Below are 22765 nucleotides of genomic sequence, written 5' to 3'. Positions count from 1 at the left end.
GAAAATAATGTGCATACAGTTTATAAGAATCATAGCAATATATTCACAATATTCAATAAAATAAGTATTTTTTAACAGAATATTCCATATTGCACAATGCAAATAATAATACTGTATGTATCAGATTTGTTTTTTGTTTTTTTAAACAAGCAAGAAAAAAATAATGCAAACCGACTCCGCAAACTAATTCAGGCATTTTACATCTAATAAGCCACCAGTAACTATTCACAACACAATCCAATTCTGCAGCTGCAAAATATAAACCCAAAGTATTGGCCGCTGGCGCATATCCAATGGGCATCAGAGAAATGATTATGATCAGTCTGGCGCACAAAATACTTCACAAAAAGACTCCAATTAACACAATAAATACTGAGTCATATGAAAGAAACACATCACAAAGCCCACAATATTTACAATAATAATATCTCTATCCAAATATATTTATATAGAATTCTCTTTTGTATTTAATGCAATAATAGGTTTATAAAAGGTTTATGGTCAGTACAAGATGCCCTGCCATGATTTTTATGATGTATTTTTTATTTCTAAATTACACTATTTACACTGCAAATAATTCACTCTACAATATAAAATTTCTCACGTCATTTTGCCTGGTCATGTGCTTTCAGAAAGAGCCAGCACTTCAGGATGAAACTGCTTTCTGGCAGGCTGTTGTTTCTCCTACTCAATGTAACTATATGTGTCACAGTGGGACATGGATTTTACTATTGAGTGCTGTTCTGAGATCTACCAGGCAGCTGTTATCTTGTGTTAGGGAGCTGCTTTCTAATTACCTTCACATTGCTCTGTTGTGAGGCTGCTGGGTGGAAAGGGAGGGGTGATATCACTCCAACTTGCAGTACAGCAGTAAAGAGCGACTGAAGTTTAACAGAGCACAAGTCACATGACTGAGGGCAGCTGGGAAACTGATAATATGTCTAGCTACATGTTAGATTTAAAAATTAAATGTAAAAAAAATCTGTTTTCTCTTTTGAGAAACTAATTTCAGTGCAGAATTCTGCCGAAGGAGCACTATTAACTGACGTGTTTTGAAAAAAAAACATTTTCCCCATGACAGTATCCCTTTAAGTATCTCTCTGTGGTTGCATCTTGTTTAAAGGGATTCTGTCATGATTTTTATGGTGTCGTTTTTATTCCTAAATGACACTATTAAAACTGCAAATAATTCACTCTATTGTATAAAATGTCATTCCAAATCCAACAAGTATATTTTTTTAGTTTTAATATTGGTGTGTAGGTGCATCTCAGGACATTTTACCTGGTCATGTGCTTTCAGAAAGAGCCAGTGCTGCACTATGGAACTGCTTTCTGGCAGGCTGTTGTTTCTCCTACTCAATGTAACTGAATGTGTCCCAGTGGGACATGGGCTTTTACTATTGAGTGCTGTTCTTATATTTACCAGGGAGCTGTTATCTGATTACCTTCCCATTGTTCTGCTGATGGGCTGCTAGGGGGAGGGAGAAGAGTGATATCACTCCAACTTGCAGTACAGCAGTAAAGAGTGACTGAGGTTTATCAGAGCACAAGTGTCCATGACTGGGGCCACCTGGGAAACTGACAATATGTCTAGCCCATGTCAGATTTATATATAAAAAAAATCAGTTTGCTCTTTTGAAAAACTGTACAGAAGTTTGTTGGAGTAGCACTATTAACTCATGCATTTTGAAAAAAATATGTTTTCCTGTGACAGTATCCCTTTAAATATGGTAACAAAAGATAGTTATCAAGGGGGATCATATTTAAATTAATAATTACTGATAGTGTGCATCCTTGATTTTTTAAAATGTTTTTTAATCCTGATATCACAATAGAAAAATATATTTTTTAATACAAAAATAATACCAGAAAGCCACACACATACACATACACACAACAAAGTCCAACATTGAAGCAATGAGTGGTGTATATGTTTGAAATAATATTCATAGATTTACACATTTTGCAATAATTTTACAATATATTTAGTCCATTATTCACTTGTTTTTCCATAGCATGTGAGCTATAAATCAATGGAGCTCTGATGACTACACAAGATATGAAGATATCTTGAAGGCATCCTGAAGAAGGAAAGGGGAGACTTGTAGACAAACAGTTGAAAGAAATATTACAAATATATCCTAAAGATTTGAAATTGAAATCTGGATTTATGCAGTTATTTAAATGAGCAGATCTCAAAAGCATTATTTTCTATTTATTTTGAAATGGGAAAGCCTATTTATGAAAATTCAGATTTGTACAGTTTTTTTAATCTTAGTTAACTCAAAATTTTACCAAACTCAAGTTTTTACTTATTCATTAAAAAATTCAAATCTCATAAACTTGATTGGATAAAACTTTTAGATGTCTACATTTTACATTCTATTTTTTCTTATTTTTAGAGCTTAATAAATCTTAAACATTTGCGATTTGTAATCCCTAATTCAAATTCATGAGCTTTCATTTGAATGCCTTAGAGGCCAATATATCCATTTTAAAAATCACGTTTTTACAAAATGGGACAAAATTCATGCAACTTTTTTTGCCAATCTTTATGCAGTTCTCAATGTGGCAAAATAGAGGTGGGTTTTCAGACGCAATGGTTATTTTCTAACTCCCCAACCCCTCCACTCCTATCAAACTCCTATCAAATCCGCTTGTGTTTTTTTCCCCTTATTTATTTACAGTTTTCCGAAAATTTGCTTTGTGGGGAAAAAATGAGATTTTCATTATTTTTGGGGATTTTTCACCCGAAATCTCAGTATTCTTATGTTTTTTTGCCCGAAAACTCCAAAAACTTCAGGGTAGTGCACAAAACCCAATGCACATCAAAAAATCATTGGGACTTCTCCCATTGACTTATATGCAACCTCGACAGGTCTGAGATGCTGGATTTTTAGATTCAAAGTTTTCCATCCTTGGGCTTTAATAAATTCTGAAAATTTTTTTGCATTCGGAGTTTATTAAATAACCCCCTAAATGTCATCTTTAGAAGGAATAATTCATATTATTTTAGTTCCCTATATTTTACATCAGTTTCTCCTGTGATTGTCTTTGTTCTGTTAAATGTTACCTAAGTAGGCAAACATGTGTCATCAAAGGACATTTTTGATGTAGACAAATAAGTATCTGTGACTGTAATGTCCTCCAGCTCAGTGCTAAAATGGTCTGGACTTCCTCCATTGGATGATTCTTTAATGACACTATAGTTCAGTGCCACGCCATAGTTGGTTGGCTTCTCTGATCTCTTCTTCTTACACTTGCAGAGTTTCCGGAATGCAGCTCTGAATTTCTGAGACATGAGATTGTAGATCACGGGGTTGATGGCGCTGTTCAAGTAAATACAAATTCGACAGAATAACACAAACCAAGTTTGAAGGTAAGGGTGGGACAAGAAAGAATTCACCACGACCAGTGTTCTGTAGGGCATCCATAAAAAGGCAAACAGAAGTACGACGACTGCCAACATTTTGGTCACCTATGGAATAAAAAAGAAGCTATTTAAGAACACATTCCAATGAACTGAAATGTATCTGCATTGATAAATGCATTAATTATAAACCAGTTTGACAGTCAGAAAAATACTTCTTACAGGTAAGTGTTAAAAGAGACTGAAACCCCCCAACCCACCCCTGGCTTCCCACCCACTCAATCTCTTTGACACCAGTTAGTTTCATAATTGTCTCTCTATGTGTACATCGTTAAAAATATAGAGTTGAGCAACAGGGTTGGAAGACGCCATCTTGCAAATACAGGAATATGTGCAGTTGAAGCTGTTATAGACTTAGCTTCAACTGCACAGGCTCTGTGTCATCAGTCAAATAAAAGAAGACCCAAAGTGGAGTGACATGGCTCCCTACTTGAGCACTAGTGATGTGGGACCCATGGGTTTACCCTGTTCCTCTTGCGATCTTAGACTGCCGGCTTCCAAATTCTGGCTTTGTATGATTTACATTCAAGTGAGCCTTTTGATGCAGGGAAAACCTGGAGTTACTACCACTCAAAAGTGACAGCGAAGTCTTGGATTCCAATTGTGGGTTTGGTGCAGAAGAGTCAAGTGCATATGGAATTTCAATGCTGAGCTTTGGAACTGAAATATCCTTGCTCTCATTATTTTTGTATTAGGAGCAAATCTTGATGGGGCCACAGTTTTGCTGGTGTTGTGTGAGAAATGTTGCGTTGTGGGTTAAAAAAACTGGAAAAATTGCTCCATTTTAGCTAATGCAAATTTCCACTGCTAAATTACTAAAGAAAAAAAATGAAATTATGGAAATTCCACCAACATTGTTCTTATGATTAAAGAGACTTTTAATAAATGAATAGGAAATATAACTTTATACAGGTAAAACCAGATCAAAGGAAAAGCTTCTTGAAAGGTCTTCAAAACCTTGAATGGGAATTATTTTGTATAGCAGAACTGCTGGTATAATTGCCAGACACACATGCAGAGTTTTCAGGGACTTGCTATAATGTAAAATATTGACTTGAAATTGAAAAGTTAAAGAAAAATAGGATTACAACTGATGCAATCCTTCTGACAAGCACAACAGGGAACCAGAATCTTAGTGAGACAATAGCAACAGAAATATCCATCATGCTGGAGTCAAGTGCGTATCATGATAACAGTTTACGAATTTTGAATAAAAAAAACCTTGAAATTCGAATTAAAAAAGACCAACCGAAATTTATTAAAAAAATCAAAGGTTTTTTTATTTTTGGATGAATAGGCTTTTTTGGATTCAGCCGAATCCTCCGCGAAAGCTTTGGCCGAATACTGAACCAAATCCTAATTTGCATATGCAAAATAGGAGTGGGAAGGGGAGAACATTTTTTACTTCCTTGTTTTGTGACAAAAAGTCACGCAATTTCTCTTCCTGTCCCTAATTTGCATATGCAAATTAGGATTTGGTTCGGCCGGGCAGAAGGATTCGGCCGGATCCGAATCCTGCTGAAAAAGGATTTGGTGCATCCCTATAAATTATATTGGTGTTGCTTAAGTGGTTGTGTCCAGTGGCGTAACAACAGCGCACCAGGCAAAAAAAAAAAATTCAAGGGGCCCAGCACACAACTTCTTGCACCTCCCTCCACCTGCTTGTGTCCCCTCCTCCCTGGCCGCATGCACCAGTAAGATTAGTAAGTAAGATTGTGGCTAGAGAGGGGGGATTTCTTACATCTATAGTGGAATCCCCCTTGTTCCCTGGGGTCTGCTTCCTCTATAGTTACGTTACTGGTTGTATCCCCTATATCTACCTCATCTTTTATTAGCTAAGGTACACTCTTTATTGACATGAAAAGAGATCTAAAGCCCCCCAAAAATGAATATAAAATTATTGATACTTTGAGTACTTAACTTTCTTTCTTTTTCTTAAAGGGGACCCGTCACCCAACAAAAATTATTAAAAATCCTATTTTATCACATTAGTCAAGCAAAATTAACTTAAATTACACTATATAAATTATTTGAATCTTGTTTCCTTCAGTCTGGGAATTCAAAATGATAGCAAACAGGCAGCAGCCATTTTGTGCACACTGTTATTAAGGCAAGCCTTGAATCATCTCAGAATCTTGTTTGTGCACCAGAATGGCGGACCTGATGTCCATCCCCATGCCCTGCCTACACAATTAAATGGTAAAGAGAACGGGGGAATGTGTGGAGAGCAGTAACATCTAGGAAGTGCTGAATGGAAAGTGAAAGTAATTGTCTGCCCCGCCTCTATGCCCATGGCATAGAGGAGGGGCAGACAATATTTGATTGACAGCTGAGATGTTTAAATGAGCTTACAACAGCTATGAATGCTTTAATAAAAAATAGAAATTGGATTTCATGTTTAATTTGAAAAGGACTTCTATTATACAGATTTTTGTGTCTGGTTGACAGGTCCACTTTAACTATCTTAACTTTTTCATAATTCTTGCAAGTTTTATACAGCGAATATCATAATTCACCAGCAACCCTGTACTGCTGGGCTGGCTGTCCATCTGGCATTTTAATCTGCTTTAAAAAAAGAATACATACTGTAATTGTTCTAAAATGAGATTTAATAGTTGTTAAGTGCGTGAGCCCTGCTGTACAATATTCTGGAAGCTTGGGTACTAAACCACCAGACAGCACCATTCATGTGTTTGCTTGAAGACAGCACAGAGACTTGACTGGCTGTTTATCTGCATAATTCTCTAATCATTTTGTTTAGACAAAATTATTAGTATAAATTATGTAATGGACGAATTTCTCCTGTTTATTATTGAATTTTCTGCGAAATTCGCAAAACTGCAAAAAATTCACAAAACTCAAAAAATTACGCCTGCGCCAATTTTGACACTGGCGTTAAAGTCAATGGGCGTGCAGTTTTGATGCAAGCGACTTATCAAACGTGCGTCCAAAAAAAATGTATTTGCCAGTGGCGAAACATGGAAATTTGCTGCGAATTCGCGCCAGGCGAATTTATTCACCCATCACTAATTGTAATAAAGATTAAGTTGTTTTTCCCCTTAAAAATTTGCGTTTTTAAAGGTTGTTTTCAGTAAAAATTCGAATTTTCAGTTCTTAAAAAATACCTTGAATTTTTTGAGATTTATTATACCCTGAAGCTGAAAATAGCTAGAATCTGAAAATACTCCAGCTAAAACATGTCAAGGTCATGTAGAAGCCAATGGCAGAGGTCCCTTGGACCATTTTAAGATGTTTGTAGCCTTCATGAGGTTCAGGTTTTTTCTGGTGGTTTTTGCTCAAAAACTTGATTACTTTGAGTATTCTAGTTTTTCTCCCTGATTACACTGATTCGAGATTTTTACATTCGGGAACCATTAGATTTGTGACTTTATTCGAGGTATAAAAAAACCTCACAAATTCAAACTTTGATAAATGACCCCCTAAAACTGACAGATCCCAAGCAGGGAAATAACTGTACATGTATGGGTTCTGTTATCCAGAATGTTCAGGACCTGTGGTTTTCTGGGTAACAGGTCTTTCTTTAATTTAGATCTTCATACCTTAAGTCTACTTAAAGTCTTTCTTTAATTTGGATCTTCATACCTTAAGTCTACTTAAAGTCTACTCATTTTTTAAAATTTGGATTATTTCGATAAAATGGGGTCTGTAATACAGAGCTTTCTGTATAACGGGTTCCCGGATACCTGTACAGAGAAATGTCTGCAAATGTTGCCTGCATTTGGGCTTTAAATCCCCAATAAACTTGAATGATGAACTGTAGTATTAGTCTACATACCCTTTGTATCTACTGCATCTAAAGTAGCTTCTCTATCTCTCTTATCTCCAATAGTCTTTCTTATCTGCTCTGTCTATTTCAATGTTAAATCTAATCAACTGTCTCTGATATGCCCATATATTGCATATTTGGGATCTCTGGTAGTGGGAAACAAACAATAGTACATACAAGGAGACCGGAAGCAAAGAAAGCTTTTACTCATGTAATCAGCACATAATGTCCCTAAATAATGTCCCTAAAATTATTTTCATTTCAGCTTGTGAATAGCATAAAATTGGCAAGCCCAGAGTGAACCTCTGCATTATACAAGGCATGGTAGTCTCATTATATGCAATTAGCATAAGTGATAGAGGTGGTTTATATACTCCAGTAGCACATTATTTGGGGATAATCATTATATTTAAAAAAAAAAAAAAATAATAATCATTTGCTTTTTCCATGTTCTAGTATTTCTGCTTCCATTAGTGAAGCTGTTGATATTCTGAAACTAATAAATGCATGCTTTCACTTAAACATTCACACTGGTTGATAAAAGTAATAAAAGGAGCAAAGTTTGCTACCAGTCTAATCACCTATAGCAACCAATCAGCAGGAAGTATTTACAAAAAAATCTTTATTGGCTGCCGTGGGTTACTGCTCTTGGGCAAACTTAGTGCCTTTTAATAAATATGAGTGTTTGTTTGTTGCCTTAAACTAGGAATAGCATAACGAGTAAAAACCCTCAATTTCCCTGCAGTCAGTTGTGTATAAGGTACTTGGGTCAAATAGTCACATAAATTCGTGGTAAATTTCCGCGTTTTGCCGTCGGCGAATAAATTTGCGAATCTCCTGCGAAAATTCCCCAGAGTCAAATTTTTTTGGCCACACGGGCGAAAAAAAATTGGCGCGTGTCAACACTATTCTGACGCCCATTGACTTTAACGCCAGCGTCAGCTTGGACGCGGGCGTCAATTTCCCATTTTCAAGATTTTTCATGAAAATGTCAGATTTTCAAATTTTTTTTGTGAAAATGTCTGAATTGCATGATTTTTTGTGAAACTTTACAATTTCACGATTTTCACGCAAATTTCTCGCAGTCTTGCGAATTTCACAAATTTTACGGGAAACGGGAGAAATTCGCCAATCACTATATAGGTTGCATCTGATTTGGGACAAAATCCGGAGTGGCCATTGCCATGCACCTGCTGAAGTCTATTTCAGCTTTACTGCAGGTGTTTATTTGCCATTCCAGGCATGGTTATCATATTCACATTCGTTCGTGGCCTTCTGAAACATTTTTCATACAACATATAAACGTTTCAGTACATTGTACCAACTGACCGGAAGGCATGAGGAGAAAACCCCAATCAATTCAGCAAAGATCTGACAACCTTCTTATCAGCAACCACTCTCAAAATCAGATGCAGTTAAAAGAAATGACTTGATAAATGATCCCCCTTATGTCTGTGTTCTGTCTACTAGATACTTCCTGGCAGTGCCCTTCCACTTTCACTATTGTTTATCAGTTCTGTCCAATTTTTCACATGTCATGGGGCAGTTTATGTCTCATACAGCATAATAGCTCTACATCTGGGGTTTCCAACCATTCAGATGTTAAAGGAGTTGGGGAGCAATGCCTGGTTTTTATGCAACCACAAGTTTCCTCTAAGCCTGGAATTTATAATAAGCATTAGTGATGGGCGAATTTGTCCCGGTTTGTTTAGTCGAAAACTTCACGAATTTCCCACGAAATTCTGATGCCGGTGTTAGAGTGAATTGGCATCTGAATAATGTTGACGCGCAATGATTTTGACCCTGGCAAATTTTCTCAGATGAATTTGTGTGGCAGTTTTGCAAGTTTAAGGTGGCCATACACGGGCCGATAAAAGCTGCCGACAGACCGAGTCGGCAGCTTATTGGCCCGTGAATGGGGGCCCCCGACGGGCTTCCCTGATCGAGATCTGGCCAAAAGTCGGCCAGATCTCGATCGGATGGGGTTAAAAATCCCGTCGGATCGCGGCCACATCTGTTCGCTGATGCGGTCCCGCGATCCGACCGCCCGTTTGCGAACGCTAGGATCCGATCGTTGGGCCCTAGTGCCCACGATCGGATCAGCCCGATATTGCCCACCTCAAGGAGGGCATATTGGAGGGAAATCCGCTCGTTTGGCGACATGACCAAACGAGCGGATCTATCCATGTATGGCCACCTTTATTCGCCAGAGGCGAAACGCAGAAATTTGCGCTAATTTGTGCCTGCCAAATTTATTCGCCCATCACTAATAAGCACCTTTGAGGCCACTGTGAGCAACATCCAAAGGCCACTGGTTGGGGATCGTTGTATATAATGGAGCCATTGCTGTTTTTGGTTCTGATTTTATCCCTAAATTCTGTCTATTCTATTCTATTCAGTTCTGTTCTGGTTCCTGTCCTGTATATTGTTATTCTCATTCATCTTCATGGCTTTGTTACTGGTTCCTAGCCTTGTTTTTGCCATCTAAGCCTACAACTGTCAAGCTCATACGTCATACTAGTCCTAACCTTGTCTGTTGTGGATCCCTGATATTGAATCTTTTTGTTGTGCTCTGCTTGTTCCTTTTACCTTTAATATAGTTTTATAATATCGTTTTTATAGTATCATTTTACCCCTTCTGTATTTCTCGTACTACACTATTACAGTTATGTCCATCTTACATAGTAAGTTAGGCTAAAAAAAGACACACGTCCATCAAGTTCAACCTTTTAACTCTATTTTAACCTGCCTAACTGCCAGTTGGTCCAGAGGAAAGCAAAAAAAACCATCTGAATCCTCTCCAATTTGCCTCAGAGGGGGAAATATTCCTCCAAAATGGCAATGGGACTAGGGTTAGGCGAATTTGACCCGTTTTGTTTAGCCAAAAATTTGCCACCGGCAAATGATGCCGACGCCCATTATAATCTATAATGGGCATCAAAACTTTTTTTTGACACACAAAGCCACACAAGTCTATGGGCGTCATTTCCGCGGTGAAACAAGCCGAAAAAATTCACCCATCCCTAAATGGCTGATAGGCAGTCAATGGAAAGTCTTGCCTATTTGCATCATGATTTGTATTTAGTGATGGGTGAATTAATTATATTATGGCAAGTAAACCAATACTTGATATAGCAAGAAAATATGTGTTCTGTGGTGTGTGTATATATATATATATATATATATATATATAACGATCCATGGAGAAGTCAGCACTCACGTAACATGGTATAAACGTGCCTGGGTGCAGTGTCCAAAATATTTAGAATTACAATTCAACAAAGAAGATCCGCACTCTCAGGTCTTAAAAATCAAATATGGTTTATTAAAAAAAGACTAAAGTTTCGGCCTCTCCGAGGCCTTTCTCAAAGTGAGAAAAGCCTCGAAGAGGCCGTAACGTTAGTCTTTTTTTAATAAACCATATTTGATTTTTAAGACCTGAGAGTGCGGACCTTCTTTGTTGAATTGTAATTCTATATATATATATATATATATATATATATATATATATATATATATATATATATATATATATATATATATAAACTAGTATTAAGTGCTTCATTGGAAGCAGAAGCTGTAGTGGGAGAAAGTTGAATGAAAGTATTGTCTGTCACTAATAAGGCAACTGTGGTCTCACAAGGGTAAATCCTTAGCCACTGTATGTACTTTGTATTTCTTTGTAAAGCTTTTGTATCTCTGCCTTCCTGGCTTAGTGCCTGAAAAGACTCATAAACAAGCTTTCTCTCCCATATACACATCTGAGTGCTGCACTTTTTAGCCCAGCCTGAGCTTTGTCTGCAGAGTCCTGCATTTTTGTAATGGTTGCAATTCAAAAACAGGTTGCCATGGAAATCCCAGTCTGCTTTGTGGTAATAAAAAAAAAGGAGAAATCTTTATCGATTTTACACTCCTCTCCCATAACATACAATGAATTGTTGAACAAGGTTCTGATACTGAAACTTGTGAGATTCCCCCTATACAAAGGATTCAGGCTGCATTGACATTTGTGGTAGCGGCAATTTTACATTGTGTGTGTTGTTATTGTAGCACATTCATGGCAAGTGTAAGAAATGGTGAGAGAAATGTGGTTCTGATGATAATGCAGGGATAATGAATTTCTTGTTTGTGTGCTGGAAAATGTGGAAACGATTCAACTCGATTTTTCTAAGAAAAACACTGTAATATTAAATTAAAGATTTTTATATAAATGATCATTTAAGGAGAAACAAACCCTTAATTAAAAAACTCTACCCCCCTACCCTACATAGACCCCCTCCTCCCCCCCAGCCTAGCTGCCCCCCGGGCAAATGCCCCTAACTCGTTACTTACCCCTCCGTGCAGATTCTGTCCAGCAGAGTTCACGGGCGCCATCTTTAGCTGCTTCGGTAATCTTCGGAATGAGAACATCGCTTCGGCAATTTTCGTGCGTTTTGGCTGTCTCATTCCGAAGATTAACGAAGCGGCTCCAGTGAACTCCAGTGGACAGAATCTGCATGGAGGGGTAAGTAACGAGTTAGGGGTATCTCCCCGGGGGGGCAGCTAGGCTGGGGGGAGGAGGGAGGGGGGTCTATGTAGGGTTGATGAGTAGGGTCTTTTTATTAAGGGTTTGTTACTCCTTCAAGGGATTTGGGGCTGCATAATACAGACCTCTGGTGTCCCCAATTGTGCTTAATAGGGGGTAACAAACTTTCCTATGCAGTGTTACCATGAGTTGCAAATGTCAGCTTTCCAGACTACATAGGTCTGTTCTTTAGGCATCAGACCTAAATAGTCTTGGAAGCTTGCTTTTTCTAATCTACTAAATTAGACAAAAATTGTATCTCTTATCACCTTATAATGTCAATGTTCACATTATATTTTCACACGTAACACTCTGCTACTCTGCATTTGTCTGTGTCAGACAGATTTGACTGTAGTACAAAGAAGACTAGGACATAATTATATATAATAATGATTCAGTTAATGCCTTTAAGAGTGGCTTGGATGATTTCTTGGACAAGCAGAATATCCAAGGCCATTGTGATACTAAACTGTATAGTTAGTATAGGTATAGTATGGGTATATATAATTTATGTGAAGTTATGGAGGGTGTGTGTATGGATGCTGGGTTTTTATTTGGAGGGGTTGGACTTGATGGACTTTGACTTTTTTCAACCCGATTTAACTATGTAACTATATAACTGTGTAACTATAAAATGTTTGGTGTTTCAGACAAAGCCTCACAAGCTTTTGGGGAGGCCCCTTCATTAGGTGTACTCTTTTCCCAGACAAAAGAGTGAGTAAGATGAGTGGGGAATTAAACAGAGTAGATGCTTAGATGGTGGAGAAATAGGGATAGAGAATGTTTGGCTTATGGAAAAAAGACAAGGGACAGTGGGATGTAGAAAATGTTGCAAAGTAAAAGAGAGGTAAAGAAAATAGGTGGGCATAATAGAAAAGAAGGGGTGGTACAGAAAATGATAATAATGATGGGAAATTAAATAGTGGTGAAAGAAGCGAGAAAAAAGCAGCCAACCGATCGTAGGGAGAGATAAATATTAAATGGAGGACAAATATAGTTAGTAGGTAGAGGCAATGGAGAAAATATAATGACCTAGGGTATGGAAACACAGACACCTATATGGAAAAATAGGAAATGGAAAGCTAAGAGGTAACTAGAATATTCAGCAATGAGAGGTGGGGTTATAGATTAATACATGGTGTAGGACTGAAATAGAAAGAGACTAGGAATTAGTGATGGAAAAGTGGATAGAATTTGTATAGTAAAGATTGGAGAAATAGAATCAAGGAATCCTGGCAGGGGATTAAACTTCAGGAAAAGAGATTGGAGGAAACTAGTACTGTATAACATTAGTTGAAGTGAATTAGAAATATAGCATTTGGTGGAAAATGATGGGAAAAAATTGTAGCTTATTATACTTAAATGTGTCAGTATAAAAGGCAGTGCCCTACCTACATCATAGTGAGACTAAACAGTATTTCATTTGCATTTGTTGTTTAGCAGTGCTCTAATGCAGTGATCCCCAACCAGCAGTTCATGAGAAACATGTTCCTCACCAAACATCTTGGATGTTGCTCCCAGTGGCCTCATATCAGGTGCTTACTTTTGAATTCCAGGCTTGGAGGCAAGTTTTGGTTACATACAAATCAGGGGTACTGCCAAAAAAAGCCTCTTGTAGGCTGCCAATCCACATAGGAGCTACCAAAGAGCCAATCACAGCCGTTGTTGGTAACCCCAAATGCTGGTGTTGCTCCCCACCTCTTTTTACATTTGAATGTGGCTCACCGGGGAAAAGGGTTGGGGGACCCCTGCTCTAATGTGTAAGTAAAACATGCTGGTTTTGTCTGTGAAATACATTGCCCATCCCTCTAGGTCTCCATGAGACTCCTTTAGGTCCTATTCAGCCAACCAGAGACTCATATTAGAGATGATTTATTGTTATTAATAGGGAGCTGCCTAAAGTGAGGAAATGAAACATAGCTGGACTACTACTACTGGTCACAATAGAGACTAAATCAGAAGCTTTAGTTAATAAATGTATTACTCTCTAATGTATTTCTCTCTAGAAGGTGGAGTGGATTGGCTCATAGCAGAAGCAGTCCAAACAGGGCTACTGGCTAGTGCAAAGCAAACAGTAGTTCAAGTGACCAATCAAGCAGAGATGGTCCAGATGATAAGAGGCATTATTCAAGATACCAATATACAAAATACATATGCTAACTCAAGTATCCTGCCCTAATCAAGCTGCACACACTGTACAGCCCATGTTGAAGACAATATACAAGATGAAGTTCTTGGTTTATACATGCCAGCCAATGCCCGGGTTTTTCAAGATGGTTCATCACATGCAAATACAGGTATTGTATTAATTCATGAGTATCTATAGGAATTCTTCTGTATGCAATAATACCTGCTACATGAAAATATCATGTTGATACCTTAAAAAGTTAATATGTTACACTGAAACACTGATGAGTTCATCGGACTTTATATGTTTACCTGTCTCCTAGATGCTATTGTGTTATTGGAGCATCTACTTGACATCTTTGAATTAAAGGCTTTATTTTGATGAGTAACATCGTTTCTCCAGGTCTTTGAGTTTTCTTTTGGATCTGATGGAATGGGATTTAAGAATAGAATTCTGGCAATAAGCCCATATAGGACTGTAGCTAGAGTCATGGGTACGGCATAGAATATACCGAAATCAATTAAGTAGATGGGAGAATAGTAGCTTCTGGAAACTCTGTAACCACAGTTCATCACAGTCGCATCTTTGTAGGTGGTTGTTTTAAGGTCAAGCAAGAAAAACCACATGAGGCAATATAGAGATGTGAATGCCCACACAAAAACGATGATCTTTTTAGCTCTGGATATGGTACATAGAAACTGGGCTTTGATAGGATGGCATATAGCTAGGTATCTTTCAACTGTGAATGCTGTGATGGAACAGGATGAAGCATTAATGCCCAGATACTGAAGAAATGTAATGCAGAGGCATCCAAAATATCCATAGACCCACGAGCCATAGACACTTTCAGTAATATTGGGTAGTCCAGCTGCCACCAATACAATCAGGTCTGCAATGGCAAGGCTCACAAGGTAACAGTTAGTTGGGGTTCTCATGTGTTTAGTCTGAAGAACCACTAAAACCACCATGACGTTACCAACAATGCCAAGTCCACATATTAAAACCACCAGGAAAACAGTGACCACTTGGTATTCCAGACCATGCCATTCTCTCTTCTGGAGCACAGTTCCGTTAAGTTCAGCGAAAGTTGCGTTATCCATTATAGTGTTAAAACTTCGTCACAGAAGGTGAGAATCCATTGCAAGAAACTATCAAGTGCTCTTTAATTAGTTGTCCTCCTTGCAGGAGAAGGTATCAGTAATACCAACTACAGTGGGCTGAGAATAAGTTGTAGAGGCTCGGCTACGTCACAAATATGTTTGAGCAAAATCTGCAAGTCTAAAGCACAAGATATATTATTATATAAATATATAACACTGAATAATATTAATATTATATAACTATATTGCTTCTTTATATCTCAAGTACACTTGGACAAAATCTGTATACAGGTATGGGATCTGTTATCTGGAAACCCATTATCCAGAAAGCTCTGAATTACGAAAAGACCATCTTCCATAGACTTCAATAAGTCAAGTAAATAATTAAACGTTTTTAAAATAATAATCTTTTTCTCTATAATAATAAAAAAAAAGTACCCTGTACTTGATCCAAACTAAAATATAATTAATCCTTATTGGAAGCAAAACCAGTCTATTGGGTTTATATATGTTTAAATGATTTTCTAGCAGATTTGAGGTATGGAGATCCAAATTAAAGATAAATCCCTTATCTGGAAAACCCCAGGTCCCGAGCATTCCGGATAACAGGTCCAATACCTGTATATTATAGTACATTGCCATGGCTTGTTACAGAAAACATTTTTTTGAAGAAAACTGGAAAATAATCTGGAATTTAACAAGTAGTTTTCAGAAACTCTTGAAAAAAAATCTATCATAAATGCCAGGTTATTTTTATTTTGAATGAATGCCCCCTTATTTATCAAAATGCATACCCATTCATCATTAAAAAAAAAGTATTGCATTTTAAAAGCATTTAAAATTTTAAGTATTTCAAAAAAAAAAACAGATTGAAATCATTTTAAAATATTTGTCATTTGTGGTAGGAATTCTTCTTACCTTGTTGAGTGTTGCTGCTGAGATTTTATTTGTTCACATCACCATGGACTGACAGGTGAGCATTACTGTATGCATAGTGCTATGATGAGAGTTGAAGAGAGAAATATTCTGATATTGTGTGCAGCACTGAAATGCCTGAGGATCAGGAATCCTGGACAAAATAACTACAGAGGCAATGAAAAAAAATCTCTAAAAATTATATTGCAGCCTCAGAGTATCTCTCATTTCTGCTCCAGCAAAATAGATTCAATATTACCTTTGAGTTCTCAGTTGAACTGCAGCCACAGCAGCTATCTGATGGAGGGAGGCTTTGCCGCACATCTTAAAAAGCTGGGCAATTTATTTGATCACTATAGAGGCCAAAGGAAACAAACCTCATTGGCAAACGTCTGACATTTAGATGACTCCCACCTCACCACCCCTCATTCAGCATTCACCAACCAACTGAATCTGAAGAATAAATGGCAAGAGAGAGAGGCAAGAATGAAATAGAACTGCATAAAGCACTTTTATTAATTTATTTATTCTCCACAAGAAAATGGCTTTAATAAATTGAAAGTAATTATCATTGCACCCAGCTGTCTATATATGCGCCGAATACCAAGAAAAATATATATAGTGATTTTTTTTTTTTTTACATAAAAAGGGACAAACCCTTATTATTTCGATGGTGTTTGTAGATAATATTTTGAATGCTCGAAAATATTTTAACTTTTCAAGAATTTGATGAGGATATGTGAATGTATCATTGAAGCAAAAATAATATTCCAGCTACATAATCGTTTTTTTTTTAATAGAAAACAAATACTTTATTGTAGATTTCAGCATTAAAAACAAGTTTTAACTTCCTAGAAAATGTTGCACCCAAGTAGCATTGATATTTTGTGCAAAGTGAGAGTTGACTATTTTTAAAATACATTTTCAGTCTCAGTTTTTTCCAGGAATTAATACACCAATAAGTGACTGTAATAAAAGTCATCAGCAAACAAGGCAATATGAATAATAAAATTCACATTTCTAAGGAGGTTATTTATCCATGGTCGAATTTTAGAGTTTTGTATACCTCGAATGAACTCACAGCTTGAATGGTTTCTAATTTTTAAGAAAAAAAAAACTCGAATGGGAAGAACTGAAATAGAGTAAGTTCGGGGTTAACAACGCAAAAACTATAATCGGTCGAGTTTTTGGCAGGAAAAAAACTAGAATTGCTCGAATTAATCAAGTTTTTTTCGGCAAAACCCTACGAAAAAGCAAACATCTTCAAATGGTTCAAGGGACCTGTAACGTAAGGTAACCTAGAACTAGCTCCAAGGACCTGGTCTCAGCTCACTCTTCTGCCTATAGCAGCCGCCTTTGGCTTCGGGAGGAGCCCCCCGCTACTCAGATGCTGCCAGGACTTAATGTGAGAGGACCAAGGAGAGAGTTCTGAGCAGGCAAGGAAACCAATTGTATGCGGGAGGGACGTGGGAGCAGACAGGGTCAATACCTGATGGGCAACGCTGTACCAAATCAGATAACAGAAGCAAGGTTGGGGTCACAGGCTAAGGTCAAACCAAACAGTAGTGTGGCACAAATCGGAATCCAAGACACAGTCAAATACAGGCTGAGGTCAGTACAGGCGGCAGAATGGCAAGAAGAAGAGCACCCAGGGACTATAGGAATAGACTTTTACATTGGGCAATTGGAATAGCACATTTGCACCTTTAAATATTTGAATTTCAAGCCAACCACAATGACATCAGATGGAACACCAAAGAAACCCGAGATAAGACGAATGCCGCACAAATTCAGAAGCGGCACCGTAGGAGCGGCAATGAAGAGTAGCAGGCGGCGGGCATCCCTACCACCCCACTGGATACTCTTACAGGACCTCTACCATTGACTCCTACATGACATCAACCGGTTTCAGATGGTGTATTTTCACATACAAGCTATATCCAGCTTTGGGGTTTAATAAATGTCAAAAAATTCAAGTTTATTTTTTAACCCGAAATTGTAAATATTGACCAATAAAAAATAACTTCAAACTTGAAAACCCGAATTTTCATGAAAAACGCAACTCGAACCTTACTAAATCTGCCCCTTAGTATAATATTCTTCATTAGGCATCAAAATGTTGGCTGCTTGTTCTGAAATTTAAAGAAATATCTATGTTCATAAATTTTGATCAAAATACTTACTACAAAGTGTTATTAACATGGTGAACCATATTGTTTTACCTATGTATTAGTGTGGTGTTGGGCTATCAAAGGCTACGGGCTAGTGGGGACATCACCTCTGATGAAATGCCAGAATGAGGTATGAAACGCGTCAGGGGATATATGGAAACTACGGAGAAGTCTATGAAGTCTTTTCCTATTATTGAAAAGCTGGACTCTGGAGAAGCACATTATTTTCTAATAGTCTACACATTATTAATTGGTTGACTGGAGCTCTTATGAATGTATGTGAACGGAAGACATAGCCTCGGACAGGGGAGACCTGTGAGTACTGTCCATATAATACCTCAAAATGAAGTCTGCACCTGATTTCTTTGGTGCAAGTTTGCTACATCAATTGACACAAGCCGCTCTGGAGCAACTGCCACTCGTTGTAGAACTGGCACTGGGTGGCAGTGGTTCCAAGGTTTGCGTACGTCAATAGGTGCCTTGCACGCAATTTTCAAAAAGAAGTGGGGCAGAACCAGCGGCACCATGTGCAACTGTATGGAAATTAAAGAAGCAGCTTTAAAAGCAAGTACAGGGGCACATTTACTTAGGGTAGAATATCGAGGGTTAATTAACCCTCATTATTCGACCGTCAAAGTTAAAACCTTCGACTTTGAATATCGAAGTCGAAGGATTTAGCGATATTCGTTTGTTGGAACGATCGAAGGAATAATCGTTCGATCGAACGATTAAATCCTTCGAATGGAACGTTTCGAAGGATTTTAATCCATCGATCGAACGATTTTCCGTGGCGAAGTACTTGGTTGAAGTTTTTTTTAAAGAGACATTACTTCGACTATCGAATGGTCGAATAGTCGAACGATTTTTAGTTCGAATCGTTCAAATCAAAGTCGTAGTCGAAGGTCGAATTAGCCAATTCGATGGTCGAATTAGCCAAAAAAAACGTTCGAAATTCGAAGTATTTTTTATTCTATTCCTTCACTCGAGCTAAGTAAATGTGTCCCCAAAAGTATATGTTATAGTCATGCAACAACTGCGTATAAAGTTGCACAACTGAATTGCAGGTGGAAAATGACCACTAATGCGTTACTCTCTGCAAGCGATGCTGAAGTTGTAGAATCCCCACCAAAATACTAAACATACAGTAGCTTTCCCAGACCCAATTGAATTGCCTCCTCATAGCATGCCACATTTAGTGTTCATCCTTATGGTGAGACCTCTGTGGGAACAATTTCATTTTACAGATTTTTTCTTGGTTACTCTTCTGCAACTTTGTTGGTGGAATTTGCTTCCAATCGGCATTAATGAGTTGGGCATTGATGACCAAGCACCTTTTTTGAGTAGATATTTTTGGCTATATTGTGTGTCTACAATTATTCATGTTGTAAGACTAAGATCATTGTTTTATTTTTTACCCTTACTACTTCCCCCTGCAATAAGATAAGGAGTAATTTATAAATTAACCCCAACCTTTCCCCAGCTGATGGCTAAGGTTTTGTGATAAGAAGGAGTTCATTATAGGGTATTTAACTGGGCAAGGTCATTTGATTAAATATCTTCATCTCCTCTCACATGTGCTCTGAAGAACCAAGAAGGTGCTTTCATTTTCACTTTTCTGAAGATCGTAGTACAAGGCGTTTAGGCAAAAGAGTAGTCAGATCAGGCAGGGTCGAGGCAGGCAGAGAATAAATGTTATCAGGCAGGCAAGGATCAAACCAGGAAGTCAATCAGAGGGTTAATCAGAGGAGGTAGTCGGTAATCAGGCAAGGGTCAGAATCCAGAAGTCAGAATAGTCAAATAGCCAGGCAGGGGTCAAAAACAGGAATCAAACTGGTTCAGAATATAGCACAAGGCTCAGAAGCACCAGGAACAAAATCCTATCATGGGCAATGTGAAAAATCCAAACTGTGCCTTTAATACTTTTAAATTTCGCGCCACTGCGCACTGACGTCACACGCCAGCGCGCACATAAATCAGGAAGAGATGCGCCGCGCGCGCCCTAACCATTCCCCATTTGCGGCCCAGAGGAGCAACGTGGCGCCGCCGAGGGGGCTGCAGGCGTCCCTGCAGACCCCCTCCCGCTAGACCACCAGGTAAGGTTGTTACACTTTATTACTTAACCAATGATTTCTGTTACAGTCTTTCAAAGAGATTCATGCTCTTGAAATTTCCAACTTTCCAACTTGGCCCTGCATCTTGACTTCCATGCTTCTCTATTTGTCAGTCAATCACATTTTGGGCATGGTTAACTGTCTGCTCATTTGCTTTTGTTTTCTAACTTGGTGGTTGCTATGGGCAACATCACCAGTGATGTTTTCCTCCAGTTTTTTCATAAGGTCATAAATAGGACGCAGAATGCCTCCGAATACCACTCTCTACATCAGGGGGTTACTAAAGTTTGAATTTATCTCATAATTTAAATAAAAAAAGCTTGACCAACCTCCCATCCCCGATGTTGCCTTATTTATTAATAAAATAACTCAAATCAATCGAATCAGTAAAAACCCAATAAAATCGAGCAAATTCTTGAATTGCTCTGTTTTTTAGGGGGGTTTTGGCCAAAACCCCCAAATTTATCAGATTACCTGGCTAAACCCTGTGCAAACCACGATATCTTCCAATTGGGACAGGGGCATCTCCCATTTACTTATACATGACCTTGACAAGTCTGATAGCAAAATTTCAGGCAAAGGCTTTTTGCAGCATCGAGGTATAATAAATGTCGAATATATTCAAGTTTCTTTCCACAAAAAATTTGAGTTTTTAAACCAAAAAGCCAGACCATAAAAATTTGAGGTTTAGTAAATAACCCCCTACAAGTTAATTTCATTGTGAATTAGCCATTTAACATCATAGCTACAGTATAAGGTCTAATACACTTAACACTATTAGAACTGTGAAGGGTCAGTGAATCTTGATAAATGACCCTACCTATCACATCAATCCATTCTAAATGTCCTGTTGGAGGGTTGGGGGGGAGGACTAATAGATTTCATAATGCCCCATGAGATCACAGATAGGTCTCTCTAGGAAATGAGTCCTTCCATGGAATGTAAAAATTCATCGACCAAAAAATAAAATCCATCCATTTAATCAATGAAAGGGTCATGTGATGCATGTTTATAAAAGTTTAAATATCTGCTCGTTTTGTTCGTAACAGATAAATCTGTTTGATCCCTGTAGCAGGATATTGCAATTCATTATCTACAGATTTGTACTGCAACAGCTGGCTTCTTTAAAACATTCTGTAAATATGGAGCTGAACTACAGCGCTGCTGCCGCTTCCAATGCATGTGACTCCCAACCCCTTATTCTTTGCTTTATAAAACTCTCAGATATAAATGACTAATTTGATTGCCAGCAGAGATCTATTCATTTTCTGTAAATTAAACTACACAAGTTGCAGCACAAGAAGCGGTAATCATGCTAATTGCTTAAGTAGCATCCATGCCTTATTAGAAAGACAATGACATTTAAATATGTTAATAACACGGACGCAATTTACATTTTCAGGCCACGTTTCTGCCAGCAGAATACATCCAGCCACGTTAATACTTTGCCTGGAAACACATGTTGGCTCATTCTTTACAGTTGATTAGAGAGGTCCATAGGGAGGAAGAGAAGGAAGCCGATATAGAAAACACTCAATGAATGAGTGCACAAGGACACTTATGTGTAAATGAACAGGCACAGCTTATTCTGCACAAAGAACCTTTTATATACACATCTGCGTTTTTCAGTATGCTTGGGAGCTACAACACTGGTTGGTCTAGCGAGGAAAAGAAGAAGAAGAAGACATAGAAGAGTGCTATTGAGCAAGACATCTCAAGACATGAGAGGACACTTATTGTAGTTACCAGAGATAATATGTATGGTTGGTAAACTACTGACTTAAGCCTTTAGAACAGTGATGGCCGAGGTTGTCTTGTTTCACTTCGCTGTTTTGCGTCAATTCGCATCAATTTTGATGCTCGCAAGTGACTATTCCGATGCACATCCAAATTTTTTGGACGCTGGCAAAACTTTGCAGTAGTTTTGCAAATTTATTCGCTGGCTAAATGCGGAATTTTTTCGCGCCTGCCGAATTTATTCGCCCCCATCACTACTTTAGAGTCATCCTCCTAAAGGGACTTTACAAGCACAGTGCCCCTGCAGTAATAAGCCCCTAGTGGAGAGCCTAGTGAACTACAATGGAATACAGTGGGTGTCATGGAATTCCTGGGGTTTGATAGATGCCAATCCAACTGCTGCTTCTTCATATCCATTTATGGAGTGTTCAACAGGAATAAAGGTTATTGTTTAGGGTTAATATGCTACATTGACTTTATATACTACTAACCTTCCAGCCACCCTGTATTGAGGAGCCCACACCTGTAGCAAAAGCGACGCATGCAGCTAAGTAAAAAATGCTTCTAATTCATGGAAGTTCCTCTGTATTGATATCAGCAATTAGAACATTCACATGTCTAGACATGACATTGTATTAATGAGACTGGTCATAGGGGCTGTTTCGTGAACCCTGAAGGAAAACGGAAAGTAGATGTATTAGCACACTCTGTCTGTCCAGCGTTGTGTTTAATGGATCACACAGAAAACTTTGCATGCAAAAAGTTATTGAAGAATATAAACAACCTTATTTTTTTTTTTTCATTCTTGCTGCTTGTAGGGTG

The 22765-nt window shown here is 38.0% G+C and overlaps 1 protein-coding gene across 2 annotated transcripts; it reads right to left on the bottom strand.

Annotated features, from left to right (window-relative positions):
- Positions 1 to 2947: 2947 nt before the first annotated feature.
- On the bottom strand, positions 2948 to 16350 carry trhr.L (thyrotropin releasing hormone receptor L homeolog). 2 transcript variants are annotated; one of them, XM_041566608.1, is made up of 3 exons: positions 15928 to 16350; positions 14221 to 15187; positions 2948 to 3478 (listed from the first exon to the last, which is right to left on the bottom strand). In XM_041566608.1, exons 2-3 carry the CDS (start codon positions 15007 to 15009, stop codon positions 3074 to 3076), a joined length of 1194 nt encoding a protein of 397 aa, XP_041422542.1. In that variant the 5' UTR covers positions 15010 to 15187; positions 15928 to 16350; the 3' UTR covers positions 2948 to 3073. The 2 variants fall into 2 exon arrangements, with proteins under 2 accessions (XP_041422542.1, XP_018122827.1); XM_018267338.2 differs by having other exon boundaries at positions 14221 to 15179.
- Positions 16351 to 22765: the final 6415 nt, after the last annotated feature.

This window comes from Xenopus laevis, chromosome 6L (genome assembly GCF_017654675.1).
Source record: "Xenopus laevis strain J_2021 chromosome 6L, Xenopus_laevis_v10.1, whole genome shotgun sequence".
In the NCBI taxonomy this organism is placed as follows: Eukaryota; Metazoa; Chordata; class Amphibia; order Anura; family Pipidae; genus Xenopus; species Xenopus laevis.
This window is presented reverse-complemented; position numbering and strand designations above follow the sequence as displayed.

Coding starts and splice junctions, on each gene's coding strand:
- trhr.L (XM_041566608.1), bottom strand. CDS start 15,009: ATGGATAACGCAACTTTCGCTGAACTTAACGGAACTGTGCTCCAGAAG. Junction 3,479..14,220: donor CAATAGCATCTAGGAGACAG/GTAAACATATAA, acceptor TTTATTCCATAG/GTGACCAAAATGTTGGCAGT.